Here is a 19,575-nt window from a genome sequence, read left to right as displayed (position 1 = left end):
CTTTATTAGGGTGATAAATCAATGTAATGCTATCAATTATGGTTTGAACCAACTAAATTACTGTTTTATTGCGTGTAATCAATGGTAAATATCAAGCATACCATAATTTAAAAAAAGTTAAGGTAAGATTGTGCAGCAAATTTTGGGAACATTTAGGAAGGTATTCATTTTTGGCAGTTAATGTGTTTTAACTGATTATATTAAAACTGGTAAAGAAACATCTTTTTTTGGAAGAGAATCAGTGTGAGACTAATGATTAATTTTTTATGCAACATAAATTTCTCATATGATTTTCAAGGAATCACAGACAGCCAGGTGTGAGTGGGTGTGAACCTCAGTTCCTGCTGTGAGACCAGTTTAGCTCCAACTGTGCTCTTAGCAGGGGGCCACATGAGCAGCGTCTTGTATGTCTCACAACATTATGACAACACGCAATGTTTCCCCGACCTATATTGCATTTAATTAATAACTTCAATAAATATGTTATATTAACTGTGATCAAGATACAAACAGCAGAGAGAGTCGTGCTGTCTCGGCGACTTGATCTACAATTAACTATAGCTTTAAAAAGATTGTCACATCAATTCAGTTCTAAACTGTGTGATATTTCATTTGAGTTGTATATTGCAATTAACTCAAACAAACTCATTATAATGACGAGAATGTTTCTGATATGAATAACTTCTTTAGTGGCAGTAGATTAATGTTTTACCTGAGTAGCTGCCCAGTCTCGGTGCATGGTTATCTGCACCGTCGTAAAAATCCAGGGAGTCCCAATTATGCTCAGTGGCAAAACTCACGACTTGTATCTGGAGAAGTCAAGAAAAGAGAAAAGACAAAAAACTGTTCTTTAAATAAATTCAGGAAAAAATGGTATGGTCTGTTAATTTGTGTGAATACTCAATAAAAAAACTTGTAATTTGCATATAAAACAAACTTGTACTTAATGTGATGTACTGCAACAATTAAGAAAAACTTTGTCTGTCTAAATTTTGTCAACAGCATCTTTATCTTTTTCTTTGAAAGCAATTTAGCTAACATGCAATCAAGTCTTATCTCTCCTGATTAGATCCATTCTACTTATCTCTGGATGGTCCTTTTATCACAGATCATTTTATTACTCAACAATATCTTATCTCTCCTGACATCCCGCCTGCTCAGCTTTTAAGCCAATGATACATCGGTCAGCCAGGAGACAGGTGAGAGGTGCTACCTGTATTCCAGCTCCCTCTGGAACGGACACCTTCCACACACAGTTCTGGTTGTTGTCGTACGGCTCCGGATAACCAGGTGACAGGATTGTCCCACGTCGAGAGGTCAACGCACCCCCACAGGGAACTGGGAGAGAGGAGAGCGTTGACAAACAGAGAGGAGGGGGAAGTAGAGGGTGAAACAACTTTTTTGTCTGCAAGTAACAAGAAAATAGAAATTGGGTTGTACCAACTCTCCCCAACAAAGAGGTGGAGGCCAAAGAACTAAAATTCAGTGTGGCAGCTTCGGCATGGGGACATTTAGGGTCTGGCCAATTTACAATGTGTTTTTTGTTTCGATGAGACTGTGTTTGATTTATTTTAGTGAAGTGCTAATTTTATTTCCTCTTGACAATACTGCTTTCCGAACAGGTAAACAGAAAAATCTCTGGTGCATCTTTACCTATACATGTTGGCAGGGTGTCGTTCCATTGTGCCAGGTTGTCTGGGACGCTCTCACAGCGGATGCCAGTGGAGCCGTGAAGGACATAACCAGGGTTGCACTCAAACTGCACCAAGGAGCCGACTGCAAAGTCGTTGCCGAGACGTTTCCCAAAACGAGGTTCAGGGACTGAACTGCACTGGGTGGAACTGGTCCTTGGTACAGCTGAAGACACGAGGAAGACGTCACAAATACGAACAAGTCTTAATATTAATGGAATTCTAAATGTGCAGTTATTACTTCTGCCTGTCTTGGCCTGGGCAAACCTCTCAATGTAACTGTGGCATTTTATTTGCAATGGTCACTTACAAAATACAAGAGATAAACTTTTATACCCTGTAGTATAAGAAGGGTAAAGCAGGGGTAGGGATAATTTTTTTTTTCCTATCAAAAGTGTGGGCCAGACTGAATTATTGAACACAAATATCACACTAACCTTTCTAATGTCCCATGCATGGCTTACAAAGAAAGCAATTCCCCCTGGTATCAAACTGCAGTAATCCCACACATAAAAATCAGTGTCATCACAGGCCAGAGAGTAAAACTGGATATTTCTTGTGTTGCCCTTCACTGTTTCCTAAATGTTCTGTGCTATATCAATAATCTGCTCTGCGACGGTGCCTCGTGGGTCGGATCAAACTGTGACGGGCTGTGAGTCCAGATGTCCTTTAAGGGGTATTAACTAGCTCCTCACACAAATCTTCACTGCGGTTATGAAGGATTTCTTATGAAACCTTAAACATGATGTATAAGCAAACCCTTAGGCCTAGAAAATCCAATTTATTTGATTGAAGTGGCTGACTTTAATTGTGCTATAGCTATAGTGATCTGGCAAAAACGTATAAGTGGAACAAGTACCACTTCTATTAATGAAGCTGATTAGAAATAACTGGCTCATTGTTTTCTGACCTTGGTAGACGAAGTGGAATCCTTTCGCAGTTTCCGGTCCAACAGTGGTAAACTTTATGGTGATCTGGTTTGCCGAACTCAGAGGGAGAGACTCACCTAGACATTGAGACAGAGTTAAAGAATCCATCCATCCATCCATCCATCTATCCAGTCATTCATCCAGCCAGGCAGACAACCAACCAACCAACCACCCACGCATCCATCCATTCACAAACCCATTTATCTTAAAATCCAGACACCCAGCAAACCAATCATCAAAACACCAACCCATCCAATCAACAAACCTACCAATCCGCCCATCCACCCATCCATCCATCCATCCATCCATCCATCCATCCATCTATTCTTACCAGAGTGGGAACCAGAAAGTGAAGATAACAGTGTGTTTTGTTGTGTGGGCCCATCATAGATCTCTACCACGTCGTTTAAAGATGTCTGGAACAACACAAACTGACCAAAGAGGACTGGAGAGAAAAAAAGAGAGAAAAGGGACAGATGAAGGGATGAGTTAACCACACTTGCATGGCGGCAAATTAATATTCCAAGCCACTGTGTGTGACTGACCTTCCAATGATAAAATTAACCTGTAATACCCAATTTAAATGTTATTAAGCTGCAGTGTCAACTTCTATTTGAAACCGACTATTGGCACAAAATTACATATCAGGATTCTTAAGAGTTAAAATATTACCTTATTTTCATCATGCACTTGTCCAACCTGTCCCCCATATCAATTGAATTTGTTGTATCACTGCTCTCAGCTTTTAGTTTGAAATAAGTGACTAAGGTCACATAGTTTGCAGTGGTTTAAAATGTCCCTGCCTGAAGATGAGGTCTGGGCCATTTGTTACACCACAGTTATGCAGACAGTTGTTTTACTTTGGTATAGAGGAAAATGGAAGGCATAAAAAGGCTGCTGTAGTAACTAGGCATTAAACCCAGGACTCCCATATAATGGCTGGAGAATCCTTTGCTAAAACACAAGTTCTTTTACGGCAGCTGTAGTGACATGTAACATTTAAGGGCTTCTGAGACTCCGGATTTACTCAGGCTGGTACAATTCTCACTGTTTCAGGTGATCGCTGTATCGTCAAACCAGTCACAAGACTGCCCAGCTCTTTCCTTGACTATGAACACACTCACATCTCTACATCGTCCCCTCCCCCCTCTCTCTCCTTGGCCCAAATGGCTGAAATCTTGTAAAGGATTAAATCTATACACAGCCAAGGGTATTATGCTAAGAGAAGGTCACTGGTCACTTTGCACAGAGATGTTTCTCTTTGTCAAGTTCTTTTAAAGCATGCTCCTCGTTTTGCTACAACATCACTCCAGCTCAAAAAAGAGTGATCTAAGGTGAAAACTACAAGCACTGGACGATAGATACAAAACAGCGTATTTTCGTTTGGCATTGAATCGTCCCTGTAGGTGTATAGAGTCAATTCATCAAGAAGGAGTTTAGCTCTGTATGATAGATGAATCTAACCTCTTAAAGGCCTGTCATGGTCATAGTGGAGTGGACGTAAAAAATGATAGGATTCTGCCAGTCAGCAGAAATAGTTAAAGGCTTAGACGGTGTATAGATTTTAAGGAAATCCGAATGATTAAGGTTCGTCGTATTACTGACAGATTGTAGAGCAGGTGGAAGAGCACAAAGCTGAAATTGTTTTGGGGCAGCCCATATTTCAGACAGGAAGACACAAATGCAGCAATGTATTTTACCTATGATGAGATAAGAAAGCACAAAATATATATGCGCCAGCACACACAGTGCACACAAGCAAGGGCTCATTGGTAGTGAACACCCTCCGCACTGCAGTCACATACAACCAAATCAGATCTGCTCAGTCATCCAGGATGTAACTTGTCAAACAAACTTTGACTCAGTCTAACCGACTTGTTATTTGATGACTGAAAATATTTCTCTGTTTGATTGAAAGGCTTCTCCAGGTCCTGGCATCAAACGGAGAAAGCCTGGGCACCGATCCCTGTGGAGCTGCCATGCCTCCCTATGAGCTGCCTCGATGGGGGTCCTCAGAGCTGTGTCCTGATTCAACAGGAGGTGTAGTATCTCCACAGGGATAAATTCCAAGGTCTTTCCCCACCTGATGTCGAAACCGAAGGAGCCGTTTTCATCACACTTTCTCTGATCCTCAAGTGAGTGCATCTATGAGCCTGTTACCTACAATTCCAGTAAGATCGAATATCATAGGCATGTTATTGTTGATGAGAACGACAGCGACAACTTAATGTAGCATGATGTTAGTCTCCAGCACAGCAACTTAACAAAACAATCTGTCTCTTGCTCTGTGTGGGAGGTTCAGGGAGGACGTCTTTGTGTCTTATACAATATGTAGGCCAACCAAATGCTAGCTCCACTCAGTCAAAACCTCATGGAGCTGACACTACAAAAGTTGCTATGCAAATATAATGAGACAGAAACTGTCAATAGCCTCAGGGAAGCCTGCTCTTCATTCATAATAACACAGGACACAACAGGAGACTATATCCACCAATTACTGATTGTGTGTAAAAGCTTGGACCCAAGCTGGAATGTGATTTGATAATGTCATCAGAAAACAGGGTTATTGAGGAATTACTGTTCACTGCTCAACCAAAACTTCACAGGTGACACTGTGCTTCCTGGGGTCCTTAAAATGCTCGCAAAGAAATTAGATTGGTTGAGCAGTCGCAGGGAAAATCGAAATACAGAAAGACAGAAATTCCTCCATTTGTAGTTAAATAACTATGGTAATAAACTGACTTTTAAAATATTATGTCTTGACTACACCCTCTGCAGCCCCCTGTTTCCCTAAATGACCTCAGCTTCACAACAAAGCCTCAGTTAATGTGAATAATCCTCTACAATATTCATATCTTCATTATGTGGCAATTATGTCCAGCTCAGAGACTCTCCGATCAAACATGGAAAGATAAAACCAGCCTCGTCTTTGAATGTCGCATCAATGATGAAGCCCTGACCTGGATTAAAATAAATGGCCAGTGAGCAGCTTTTGATCATGTTTAATATCTGAACTAGATTTTCATTGCAATTTAAAAACCATAAAGAGTTCCCTCCACAGATTCCAGCGTGTGCCTGAATAAAATCAAACATTTTTCAACCTTTCCATTCTGTGCTTCTATAATGGCCTTTTGAATACAATAAAACTGTTTGATCATATTATTTTTTAATGCTTGTAAGAAAGTTAAATATGTGGTGTTATGAGTAAGAGTTGACCAGTATTGTAGAAATAGCTGTTTTGTGGCCAGCAGTGCTCTTTCTGTCATAGATTGTTGATTTGCTAGAAGTTGGCTGTGATCGACAGTTTTATTTACAATCATGAAAAACAAAACACAAACAGACTAAGACACAGAAACGTTCAGTCTGTCACACAAAGGACGCAGTCGGAGATGTGTGTGCATTAAGAGAATTGTGATCGCATGTTTCGTTCTCAACTGTTTTGTCTTTACCTTCACTTCAGAGTGCTGTACAGTTACACACGAGCGACTGCTTCTTACTGCAATGCAGCATGGGCGGCATGACACTGTGTTGTACTTTGTGTGTCGATAAACTTACCAAACTCTCTGGGTACAGCTATAGCGTAGACACAAGTCTGACCAGAGGTGTAGTTTCTGGGGAAATTAGGAGATAAAACAGTCCCATCTGATCCTGTAGAACGACTTCCACAGGGCGCTGAGGAGAGAAAACACACAGTGAGGCACAGAGTCACACTCACATACAAAGACAGTATTACCCTGTGAACATAAATACACTGTTTTTCTTCTGTGTATGTACTTTTATGTCAGTCTGTGTTTTATGTGAGTTACCTTGACAACTAGGCAGTGCCCTGTTCCATCCAGGTCTTCCATCATCTCCCATACTGCAGGTCAAAGTAGAGTAGCCCTAAAGAAAAGACAAAATAATTTTCATCCATCCGATAACCTGATTGAGTACCTAACCAACCAACCAACCAGCCACACCAAACATCCATCCATCTGCCAACCCGATGGAGTATCCAACCAACCAACCAACCAACCAACCAACCAACCGTCCATCCACTCAGTTGTACCTGCAAAACATATCCTGCTTCACAGTAGAAGGTGACAGTAGAGCCCAGCTTGTAATCCGACCCCAGCCTGGTTCCATTCAGAACCACACCTGGGTCGAAACATGATTCCCTCAGTTTGGCTGGAAAGAGACAAAGAAAACGAGTGAGAGGGAGAGAGGATGAGGGAAAGAAAAAGCGACAGACACATAAATAATCAATTTCAAATCACAGTCAAATTAATAATAACTAAGTCCCTAGCCATAATCAAATGAAGCAGGCGCTCCGTTGGCCTTTTTAACAGTCTGTCTGACTTAGCTGCCTTCGCCAAAGATGAAGCAAGAACGATAACTTCATCCCCTGGCTTTTGTATGGTACACGAACCTTGTAAATTATGGCTTTGGCCCCCCTCCCAAAAGATTAACAGCCACTCTGCATCAATTTAAGATTTAATTCCTGAGTCCACGTGTAGCTGGTGTTGATTCTTTTGTGCAAGTGAATCAAACTGACCTCTGTGATAGACTCTAACAACAGACACTAATTCAGCAGGGACATAACGGCGAGAGCTGTCACTCTTTGTCATCTCAAAATCTGCATGATGCACAGTTTCATTAGTTTGGGAGACCTCACTGCATATACATGTGTATTGCATGTTTAATGTAGTATTCTTTGTGTAATGTCAAAATTAAATATTTCTAAATACATTCTGGAGCCATCCTGTTATCACGGGACACAACTGAAACATGTACTGTCACATTCACTGTGAAAACCGAAAATAGAAATTTCCCAAGCTGCTTTGGTTACGAAAAACAGAGAGAGTCCCTGTTGCAATCACATCAGTGTATATTAAAAAGATTCTTTAAACAACTGACAATTACAAAGTGGCTATAAAAACAACGCCACCTGGAAAGAATGTTTATTTCTATGAGGAATACAGGTGTTGTACTCCAAGATATAAGCTGTGACATACTTAATACAGAATAAATTATACAGAAGAAGGTCTGTTTCATATTTAAACCAAACATTCATCTCCCTGAAAATGCAAAATCTATGGTTTGTGTTCAAGTCCTTTGTACTTTTACCTTTTTTTCAGTATTTTAGAGTCTATTCAATCAGTATTCACTTTACATAAGGGAGGTGGTACTATTGGCGGGATATTTTACCTTTGTATTCCAGGTGGAAGCCAGTGTAAGACACAGACCCATCACTGCGGAATGCTAAATGCATGGTATTTGAACTGCTCTCTATCCGCTCTGGGAGTTTGCTGTCCTGGAAGCTACCAATCAGAGGACTGTTGCTATCCGGGCCATCATAGATATACACAAAGTCATAGTTTGGCTCGATGTTGAAACTAGAGATGGATGAAGAAAACACAGGTTGGGAAACAGATGGTGAGAACAGGGGTATTGAAAAAGAGCCATTACTGACATGTAGTGTTGCCACCAGGAGGAACTTGGTCACACAATCACAATGGAGTGAAAATAATTGCAATTAATTTTGCCGCTTTTTTATACCGCCAAAAATTCAGCCTAATCCAGTGTGATAGGTCTATTTTCATTTTATATTCTCCTACATTTCACTGTATCTAACTCAGGATTAATACAGTCTTACATCAGCTGACTTGCTGGTTACCTGATGAAGGCCAGGGACAACACGTAGTCAGAGTTGACGGCGATGAGCCAATCACAGTCCTTGGAGTGAGGGTAGGGATGAGGGTAGTTAGGAGAGAGAATAAACCCATTGGAGCCTGTTAGGTTTCCTCCGCAGGGAGCTATGATGGGAAGACAAGCAGCGGTAAGTCTTACAATATCGTAAAATTTGAATATTCTATCAAATGCAACCATGCAGGGTCAAAAACTAATTTGAATTCAGTCGGGACAATGTTTTATTATTTTAAGTTACACAATTTTTATTCAAAATGACAAGTCCCGAGCAGATATTTGGATAATGAAATAATATCATACTGTATGTGTTAAGTACTGAGCCACCCTAAACAACCCCATCTGCTGTGAACATCGAATATTTGACCTTATATATAAATGGAGGCTGGACTTCTCACCTATGCAGAGAGGCGGGCTGGGCTGCCAGTAATATCTGTTATCCACTTGTATACAGGTGATTTTGTCGTCCCCCTGGAGCTCGTATCCCGGGTCACACTGAAAGGACACAGAATCCCCCGGCTCACGGCCATCTCCACTCCGACTGCCATTCATTGGTACGCCTGGGTCCCTGCAGGCTGTGGCCACTGAGCCTGTCAAGGGAGAGGAAGGACGACGGGAAAAATGAGACAGTGGAGGAGAAAAAAAGAAGTAGAATTATAAAAATATCTTGCACCGGATACCTACAGCTATGAAGTTAATGCACTGACTTAAAATGAGTGGTAATTAAAGTAAGAAGTCTAAAATCCTGCATTATTAAATATCTGCTAAGATAATTTTTGACCGGTCAGGTAAGGTTTTTCTGTTTTCGTGTTTTAAATGAATACTTACAGTACTATCTGAAAACATAGTATAGTCTCACACATTAATGTCAGGATACAACTTTAAATCAAAATAACAAAATTAACTAGAGCGGGAGGTTCAATAATTCCGATCACAACTTTATCAATTCCAAAACATTTGGTGTATTAGTCGTGGACAAGACGTACTGGAGAACTGAATAGCGAATCCTGACTTGCTGATGTAGAAATCGGTTTCGAACTGTACGGTGACTGTGTTCAGTGTGGAGTGAATCCCTTCGGGTAGCAGAGACCCGCTGATCTCTGCCAGAGACATCTCATTTTCAGGCGGTCCATCCCAGACCTTCAGCATGTCGTGGCTGGCCTCTGTGTCAAACGCCAAGAACTGAAGACTGTAAAAAGAAGAAGAATGACACAGATAAAATAACATTTTAACATTTTAATCAAAATATAATATTATAATATAAAAATGTCAAAGCAGTGTTTGCGGTGAAGACTATTAATTTGATAGTGATTTTTGGTAATATGAGGAATTATATAATCCAAAGGACAATCAGTTTCATATAAATCATGTGTATCCTATCTGTTACCAGTGCCTGTCCTGTTTACAATATCCTCATTATATTACAAATGTGAAGAGCATAATGTTTCAACAATCAGCATTTACAGAACAGACCTTTACGATGCACACACAGCATTTGTTTTGTCATTTTCACACTTACACTTTATCACATTTCCAGAATAGCTATGAACGCTCCAACTCAAAGGAAGTTATTATTTATTTACAAATGTTGCACAAGTATTGGAGTGAAAATGAACAATGGTGTTATTTTAACGTCACAATACTTTACCTCACAATATTTCCAGAGTCCACCTCAATGGTCCAGGTGCAGCGTAGATTATTGTCGTAGGGAAACGGGTATCCAGGTGAAAGAATCCTACCCGAAGACTCGCCCTTAAAACGACCTCCGCATTCCGCTGCAGGCATCGAGACATTAGAGACTGTTAATTTGTACCAACACACAGACCACGCCAACTACGTTTATCACAGTATTATTAGTACAACCATGAAAATCTTAAACACTTCTGGTCAACCAAGGAGCAGTTGATTGTGTGTATTCAATTGTGCAGGTTCCATATAACATGTCATGCAGTCATCTGTCCAGGCCTCATTCAGACGTGGTGTTAACACGCATCTCGAGTGATCCAATTACAGGCGGACAGCTGTGAGTTGGTGAGTTCACACCTGACGTTAGAATGCGTCTCCACATGTGTTCCTCTGTATGCAAATAAACTAGCACACAATTTCTGTTCACGAAGAGCAAATTATGTTGTTTTTAATGAGTCCAATTATACTGATGGGTTCATTGTCAATGTGTTTGTGTGTGTGGGAGACAGCGAGAGAGAGGGAGAGAGAGACAGCTCTACTATGGAATAAGATTTTACTTGTTTGAAATAGCAGACAAATCTTTATGTCGGGGTCAATGTTGATATTGTGGTGGGGGGGCACAAATAAATCAATATATGGGAAACACTGAGATGTGTGAAGATACTTTCAGTTCATTGCGGTCCTTTAATGTGACCCACATTCACACAGCTGAAGCATGTGGCCACAAGCGTCCCAGATCACGGTCCCATCACACCAGAACACATTCGGAGGTGGTCTGGGCCGCATGTGTCCACATTCCTTTAACAGTGTGAACGGAAATCCGTCGTGGGCCACATATGAAGGACCGCCTACTCAGCTGACGTCCTCTGTGCCGCTGGAGTTTCACAACGAATCAAACTTATATTTTCTGTTCTCGTTGATTTGTTTGTACCCACAAATGCGTCCTCCGTGCATCGTGGGTGCATTTACATCTGTACTTAGATCAGTCTCCTACTGAGGAGGAAGTTAAAACCAGGTCTGAACAGGGCCCGTGGCAAATGTTTATCAAGGCAATTAGATCCACTAGGTGCACCTCAGTCGCCCATGAGCACTGATAAAACGATCACCCCGGAGACAAATGAAAGAGTAAAGACGAGAACTCTCTTCCTCTGTGTCCGTCTGTCTTTTTATCTCTAACTCACAGGGAGAGAAGAGAGAAGTTAAGAGAAGAGACAAAGTTCTGATCCTACATTTCTCCCTACAGAAATGACCACACATTATATAACAGAAAATAATTTGCCCCTTCTCTCTTTGTCTCTCTTGGTTATATATTTCCACTAACTTCATCCCCTCTCTGCTTCTCCTCCATCGCCATGTTCCTTCTCCCCCAGGCTCCCCTCCCTTCATCACTGGAATATATTATCTCAAGTAATAGGAGCAATATTAAGAGTTGGGATGAGGGGAAGGGGAAAAGAAAGGTGAGGAGGCAAAAAGACAGAGAAAAGGGAGAGAAGCCACTGGAGTAAGAAGGAAACACTCTGAGTAATAATAAGAAGCAATATAATATTAAGACTGGAGGTTAGCTGAGGTCAGTGTGTGACACTTCTAAAATATAAAGTCAAGGAATATCAGCCAGTGGTTTTATGACTCTTTCATTATTGATAGTGAGAAGGAGAGAGACTTATTAAGCCGAATCCAAAATCTGAAATTTCAGTGGCTGCGATGAAGCAAGAAGGTGCTTAAAACATCGGCCTTGCTGTTCTGCTTATAGCTCCCATCTGGGCTACAGCTGCTGAAGCCATTTTGTGTGTGGATCTGAACGGGCTTAGCATTTGTTTGGGTTTAATTAGAGAATGTAATCATTCAACCAAAAATCTACGAGGAGGAAATGAAAATCTCTCCAAATAAGCTTAACATAATATACAAATCAAGGCATTTGAGGCAGCACATACTAATACACTGATGTGTGTTTATTATAGTGTGTGTGTGCCTTGAATTACACAGCCAGTGAAACCCCATTATTGGCCTGTTGACATCGATATTTGGGACTGTGGCGTGGTTGTAATTTCCCATGAGTTTGAAGCCCTACAAAATGAATTAGAGAGACAATGGTGTTATAATGGAATATTCAGAAATATGCGGACACTCAAAGGGGAGTTACATCCCAGTAGGTTTTATTGTTTCCCTAAAATGGTCCATGCTTTGATACAGTGCTCTGCAGCAAAACTAAACCCGTTAAAACGTGTTTATGAAGCAACACTAACAAGCAGGTTTCTCATGTTGCTCTTTATGGATTAAGAATGAATATAGGTTCAAATCATGCAGATACAAATACTGTATAATACAACAAGATTGGATTTGTGTGTTTGAGTATAGAGTAGAGCATTGGGTGAGCATAAAGACAGTTCCGCAGAATAGGATCAGCTGTGCAGAGGGAGTCCAGGTGGTAAAGCCTCCTTCACAAAAACAGCTTTTCAGTGACACTTGTAAACGACCGTCTTGTATGAAACTATGGGAAAATAAGAGAATGGTTGAACAGAAAAGTGACCTTCGCCTGAGTATTTCATAAAGGAGGTCTGAGTGACTCTGCAGTGTATTGTGGTACAAGGTCCACAACAGTGAGGCCTACTGATATCATAAAGGCTGAGTCATGCCTGTGTCGAAGCTACGCCGTATGTAAGCAGACAGTTACTGGGGGCAATAAGGATGATTCATTTTTGATTATACATTTTTGGGGATCTGTCATGTTGTCCATCTTTATATACAGTGTTACCCAAGTCTAAAGCTATTTATCAAATACTTGTATATCGATGCCTGTAAAAAGTTGTGGTATGGTGAGACGTTAAAATAATCCAGATGACTATATTTTAAGATTTTTTTAAGGACAGGCAGCAGGAGACCTACCGATACAGGAAGGCAGAGGGTTATCCCAGGCTCTCCTCTCCCCCGTCATACACTTCAGTGTGGAAGCTCCGTGCAGAGTGTATCCGGGCTCACATCTGTACGTGATGCTGCTCCCAGAGAAATGACCTTGGTCGTTGACCTTGAAACCAAACTGAGGAACGCCTGGGTCCTCGCAATGAGACAATTCAAAACCTAAAGTGAGAGAGAGAATAAGATAGTGAAAGATCTTGGAAGTGTGTACTTTTTAAAACAATCTCCCAGGGATGTCTGAGACCCACTAGAGAAAACAGAAATCAGAGTTCTTTAGCTGCATAGCAATATTCCCTTAATATCTGGCACACTGTAGTATTCTGTTTACGAGATCGCTAATATCACAGATCCTGTTGAGCTCTTATCCAAATTTAATTTAAAAAATATACAAAGATATATGAGAAATTGCAATATTAGGAATGATACTGGAGCATGTATACACCTGATCCAATTTAATGTTGTTTTTCAGAGTCTAAGATCAGCTCCTACGGTGATATCCAGAATATTCTGTTTATTCATGTACATAAATTTGAAGAGCGGGATATGAAGAGGTGTATAAATAGCTTATCCTTCTAAGACGTTAACCAGGATTTGATCTTTGGGATTACTTGGAAGACAAGGTGTGCCAGGATTTGAATCATATCCTAAAAGGTATGTGCACGTCTAAATCTTTCAAAAATGTCCATTTGCAAAGCTCTACTTTTACCTTTCAGTAATCTGAGCAAATCTGTCATCACCCTGACATTGAGTGTGAATGGCTGCCTGTCTGAAATTGCTCTTCTAGACATGACAAGGAAAATATTCCTGTACTATACAAACAAAAGATACAGTTTAGTCAAGTTGAAGGGAACTGAGGCACTCCAGGGGGCGCTAAGTAAAATAAAACCTTTAATATCTAATGGATTTTGCATCATGTCAACAGCAAAAACATGTCGACATGTTTTTCAGCCATTAGGCTTATCAGGGCAAGTGTTAAACTTTGTGGTCATAAGATCAGTCTCAGTGCAGACAGTTATTTATCTAAGACATATTTATAAAAACAGTATAGTTTTCTAAAAGATCAGATATCAAAATAAACAAGGTCAGAAAATGAAAGTTCCCTATTTCAGTCCGTCTCCTTATTGATGCTTCAACAAAGTCTTTGTGTGATACAATCACCATGGTTAGTTTGTAATAAGGTCCCATAAGGAATTGGGTGTCGTCAGTTCTTGTTACATGGAAAGTCATTCAGTGCCCTGATTAAGGTCTTTATGGCTGAAACGTGTTGGGATGTTGCCATTCGATGCACCACTCTACTCACGTAGCAGAAGCAATACCACTTCAAAGCATTGTGCAAATCATCCAGCATGACTCCATTTATGCAATTTGATTATTTTAGGGCAAATATGCGTCCAAGAGGGCACCACGAGACGTGCGGACATCAGAGCGCACCTTAAACACCCCCCGTCCTATGCAGAACTCTGAGCTCTCTGAAAGCTTTGCTAATCAAACATGACAATTTTCATGTGATCGTTTCACTGCTGCAATTAACGATCAGTTCTTTGAGGGTTTCAAATTGGAACCATTTGGAGTTAAATTGATTCAGCAACTTTGTTACATTTGTCAGGAATTAGAGCAGCTGTCACATGGCATTTATTCATCAAATTGATGTGATGAAGATAACGATGAGATGTAGTCTTTTCTCATTCCCCTCATGTGTAGTACTCCTATGTCTTGTCCAGTCCAGGTCATGATAGTAATTCAATCAAAATAATAATTTAATCCTGTGGTGTGAGCTGGGACACAATCACAACTACATGAACTATCATGCTACTGTTTGTCAAACATAGGATAAAATCCACAAGCTGGTCCAGTTTAGTCGGCATGAGTAGAAAATAGTTGTTTCCAAACACACACATTTTAATTGGAATACACGGCTTAAAGAAGAAATGACATTTACTAATTATAATGAATTAAAGTTGGAAATGTGTCAAAAACAACTCAAAACACAAACAACCTACAACTTCAGTAAAGTTATAAGCTCTTTTGTCATCATCAGGCTCTACATATATAAAAAGTTTGTGAAGGTCAGCCATGTTCCCTGTAAACTTACTTGAATAAACCAGTTTGAATCCTTCCCCCGTACTTTCTGAGTCGCTGTAAAATTCCAGCCAGAGATGGTTTGAAGTGGAAATCAGCGTCAGGCCCAACATGGACGATCCAGTGAACGCTCCAAGAACATGGGCTGTGTTGTCTTTGCCATCATAAATCTGTCAAGAAAACAGTGCAATCCAGATTCATGAGGACCAACAATAAACCCGGTTTTTAAATCTATTCTCTAAACCAGACGGGGAGAATGACAGACCAATCATCGTGTGTGTGTGTGTGTGTGTGTGCGCACGCATGTTTACCTTGAGTATATCCCCTTGGGCAAGATGAAAGGTTCTGGCAGAGATGTTGATGCCTTTCCCAGCTTGCACCTGAAGTCCACAGGAAATCCAAAATAGATTTATTGACCAACAAAGCAGACAACAAATGTATTCACAGAGGTTTCAACACGGCTCATAAATTCCACCAACTTTTACAACTTTCTACATTAGTCCCAGTGTGCAATATTCAGTCTCTATTACCTTCTTTTCTTTAATAAGAAACCTAAGGATGAGCAGCACGGTCTTTATTCAGCAAGGACACATTTGATGCATATTAAAAACATGTAGAGATTTATGACCTGGATGCTATAGATGCACTCGTGGTTGTTGTTGTAGTTCATCGGGTAGTTTGGCGAGAGAAGGATCCCTTCGTTGTTTATCACGGAGGAGCCGCACTCCGCTGATGACAAAGACAGAAACCAGAGAATTAAAATACACACGGTACGACACACTGTTTGAATAAATAAGTGTTATGATGGTGTGATGTGACCATGTGGGGAAACTTTTGTTATGAGACAGAATCTAAAACTCTTGTGTGTGTGTTTGTCTATGTGTGTGTGTTTTCCATTTGTGTGTGTGTTGAGAGTAATTTAACAACCCTTTTAAACAGCTGTATTGTAAGCCGTCTGTCGTAGGGAATGGGTCGGTTGTAAAATTCAGAAACTAATTTACCTAAAGAGACGCCTCACACGTGCCCTCTATCTCCAGTACGTATGTCCCTTCCCTCTCTTTCTTTTTCTCTCGCTCTTTCTGTATCGCTCTCCCCCTTCTCTGTGTCTCTACTGGTGTAATAGTCATATTACAGCTGTCATATCGTCAATAAATCACGCTGCTAGAGTTTCCATTTAGAAAATTACCTCTCCAACCTCTCCCTCTTAACTCCCTCTCTCTCTCCCCCTCTCTATGAACCATAGCCCCTTTACCCTCCTCTATTTCAATCAACCGTCGCTTCCTCTTTTCCACTCCTTTCCCCTCTTCCTTTTTCCATCCAATTTCACCCTCTTGTCCTTTAACAAAGGTGGCACAGTAAATAGAAGATAATGTGCAGGAGTAACAGATGCGCATAGGAATATTTTCTCTCTGAAAAGGCAAAGACATCAATTTGGGAGCACTCCAAATCCTTTGTGAGCAGTACTTTATGAAAACAATATGTTTGACCTGCTCGGTTAAGTACAGAATCAACACAGGCCAACAAAGCTGCAAAATACAAGTTTGAGTTGATTAAAGCAATAAAAAACACATTTATGTGTTTTTACATGATTCGTGCATTCAGCTTTACAGAGGCAGCAAGAAAAGCAACAAAACAATCTCAGGTTTGCATCGTGCATGGTAGATTCTAATCATCCCTTTCCTCTCCTCTTCTTCGCTCTTCCTCTGTGATGTGCACCGCATCGTGCAGCAATGCAACACAGCGTACAGGAACTAAATATAGCGAACTGCACTACACCATTGAACACCGGCACGAAACTCCACCCCCACCTCTTTACATTATCAGTCTTTGCACGTTGAAGAGCTGAAGATCCAAAAGACGTAAACGCCGTCTCTGCAAACATCGAGCGAAGCTGAAAATAAACGTGGCTTTGTACAATATTCTCTGTTCTGAATCTGCTCTTTAACATGTCTCTTTCCCTGTGCCTGATGTCGTCCCACACTTCTCACAGTGTTGCTGAAAACAACCATGTGACAGACTGCAGTATCAATGTCATGTGTTCTCAGTATTGTCCTTCATCGACTGTGCATTTGTTCCCATATATAATCCAATTTTATACATTTCTTACTTTCACAGACCCTGAAGATACCAGTCTCCAGTATTGATCTTTGTGCATCAACTAATGTTCTATATTAGAATTTGGGTGCAACAACCTTCTTTGGTCTGGACCTTCAATTCAGTTTAGTCTGAACCAAAATAACAACCAATTAATGTCAGATACAGACAGACGCATACCAAAGGATTTATTTTGCTGCCTAAATTGCAATTTAAAACCAAAAATGACCAGACAAAAATGTCAACAATGTAACAAAGACATGAACGTTGGTTTGAACCTTAATCCAGAATAAAGCCCTTATTCTGCAGAGCTGATAAAACACCCAGAATAAAGAGCAGGAAAATATCACGGCCCCTCTAACAGCATTTTTTGTGTCACTATTTTTTTTTTCTTTTCTTGCTTTGTTGACATGTAAGTTACACACTGGAGTGTATGTGTCTTAACATGTTCAAATTAATTATCCGAGAAATACTCTCTCCCCTTTAAGTGAATGTGATATTTCTGCCTTGATTAACTAGTGATGAAACTCAGATTAATCTCATTTTCCACTCCAGGCGAGAGAAGTGTCCTTGCTGTGATTTGTGTTCATGGCTCACTGAGCACTTCTCTGCTTTGTATGCATCCATACTGCCTTTAAACTTCACTTCATGTTGTATTGACACGTTCTAGTTTGTTTGCTGCTTGTACAGCTCCATTAAAATTGGCAGAGTGTAGCAGTGTGTACCTGCATCTAATGTACACTTGTCACATTACAAAAGCCCAACTGCGTTCTGCCACATCTGTTTATCACAGGAAATGGAAACGTGTCAAATTAAAGAACAGAAAAGCATCAATCTGACACCTGCTCACAATGAATAAATCTTACTTTAGTATTTTCTTCTGTATTTCATGACAAATCCTAAAGAGCTGCTGTGTTGAATGAAAAATTCAGAGTCACATTTCTGATAACATCCTTGACTGTAAAACTCATGATGACAGGAAGGTGAACGGGCCAAAACACTGAAATTTGCCTTTTTTTAAATGTGGTTTTCAAAGACGACTGCTGCCTGTGGAAGCCCAGTTCATTTAAAAGTCCTTTTAGTTCACTCTGGGAAGGCATCAGTCACAAGCTATTAAACAAGCCAGGATACAGGACACCTGGGTGTTATGACAGAAACAAGAGATTCCTCTTTCCCCCAACAGACCAGCTTCTTGGAGATTTAACATAGAAGCCTGATGGATTAAAACTGGACGCCAGGCAAATGGAAGCAAAATCTCCAAAGAATGGAAGATCTACTTCAATAAGGACTCATCTCTGATTAATATTTGAATGTTACTCCCCATAAAGACGATAGCACGAAAGGACTATAATTATCACCAGGGTCCTTGCCTCACACCATGGACTCAAATGCACTCCGTGGAAAATAAAACTGTATTCTTCCGCTATTCCCTTTTTCCTAGCTGCTTACAGTGAGTCGAAATGATAAACAGACCGACTGGGTGCAGCTCTTTCTTTCCTCAGTCTTGTGTGATTTGCTTTTTCTTCCCCTCTCACCTTTTGCTCTTTTCTTTTTTGTACTTCTTCTTCTTTTTTTGTCCTAGTGCCCTTTCTTCTTTTCATTCACCAGGTAATTTTTGGCAAACTCCAACTTTATTTCCAAGCAAACTCAAGAGCAAGTTGAACCCAACGAACAGCAGCGCAGAAGTTTGAATGCCAACTTTCTCTCTTTTTTGGAACTATTACCACGTTTAAAACTTTCTCAGCAAAGTACAGTAATTGGAGTTTGTCAGCACCTTCTTCCACCACCAACCCGTCAGAAATACTCAGACTCCACGCCCACTCCAGACCATCTAAACAAGACATTGGTGTCAAAAGAAGGAGTCTGCCGTCAGACTTCAAACCCTCAAACCGCTGAGACCGCTGGCTGAACTTCTGTCACCAGGCAACCAGTGACACTCCTGGGACAAAACCACCAAGATTCGATGAAAGGTTGCCGGTCCGACTACGCCTCTGGTGTCGAGCCAAGGAGGTCTTTACTGCACATCAGCCCCAAACTATGTTAAGCCAATCGTTTCTGTCCTGCAGTTGATGACTGGGTTTATGGCTTAACCAGGATTTTCCTCCCCAAAAACAAACCTCACCTGAGCGTTATCATCTTCCACTTTCACTCAAGTTATCACTCAGCTCATCACTCTTTGTTAAAATAGTTTTTTTGTTTCACTGTGCATCTTTGATTAGTTATTACTCATCCAATTATCCCATAAGAGTAAATTTAATTCCTTTCTTCGGAAGCCATAGCCTCTTTATAGTGATTTATCAATTAAGTTTAAATTAAAATTTGTTGCAATAGGAGCTCGTGTTGTCTTCAAGCGTGCATATTCAATTCTTCATTAAATATATTTAATAATAGATTAAAAATTATATAACAGCAATAGTAGAAGTACGTCACCTCCTTTTCTTTCAGGAGGTAACATTTCACACTGTGCTGAATATGATGGAAACAAACAAATCATATGT

General features: G+C 40.4%; 1 protein-coding gene across 1 annotated transcript in view; it reads right to left on the bottom strand.

The window, feature by feature from the left end:
- csmd3b (CUB and Sushi multiple domains 3b) overlaps positions 1 to 19,575 on the bottom strand; it is a 300,140-nt gene that overhangs the window by 52,674 nt on the left and 227,891 nt on the right. Inside the window, exons 22-38 of the mRNA XM_069516453.1 lie at positions 15,612 to 15,712; positions 15,295 to 15,363; positions 14,997 to 15,153; positions 12,875 to 13,066; positions 9,954 to 10,080; positions 9,292 to 9,494; positions 8,704 to 8,895; positions 8,277 to 8,415; positions 7,808 to 7,995; positions 6,669 to 6,787; positions 6,427 to 6,502; positions 6,176 to 6,292; positions 2,952 to 3,065; positions 2,602 to 2,697; positions 1,654 to 1,857; positions 1,214 to 1,338; positions 713 to 809 (exon numbers count right to left, since the gene is read on the bottom strand). Of these exons, the coding sequence (XP_069372554.1) occupies positions 713 to 809; positions 1,214 to 1,338; positions 1,654 to 1,857; positions 2,602 to 2,697; positions 2,952 to 3,065; positions 6,176 to 6,292; positions 6,427 to 6,502; positions 6,669 to 6,787; positions 7,808 to 7,995; positions 8,277 to 8,415; positions 8,704 to 8,895; positions 9,292 to 9,494; positions 9,954 to 10,080; positions 12,875 to 13,066; positions 14,997 to 15,153; positions 15,295 to 15,363; positions 15,612 to 15,712 (2,316 nt within the window). The remainder of the gene's footprint in view (positions 1 to 712; positions 810 to 1,213; positions 1,339 to 1,653; positions 1,858 to 2,601; positions 2,698 to 2,951; positions 3,066 to 6,175; positions 6,293 to 6,426; positions 6,503 to 6,668; positions 6,788 to 7,807; positions 7,996 to 8,276; positions 8,416 to 8,703; positions 8,896 to 9,291; positions 9,495 to 9,953; positions 10,081 to 12,874; positions 13,067 to 14,996; positions 15,154 to 15,294; positions 15,364 to 15,611; positions 15,713 to 19,575) is intronic.

The sequence above is a fragment of the Paralichthys olivaceus genome, chromosome 20, assembly GCF_024713975.1.
Source record: "Paralichthys olivaceus isolate ysfri-2021 chromosome 20, ASM2471397v2, whole genome shotgun sequence".
NCBI classification, from domain to species: Eukaryota; Metazoa; Chordata; class Actinopteri; order Pleuronectiformes; family Paralichthyidae; genus Paralichthys; species Paralichthys olivaceus.
The sequence above is the reverse complement of the archived record's forward strand: the minus strand, read 5'-3'. Positions and strand labels throughout refer to the sequence as shown.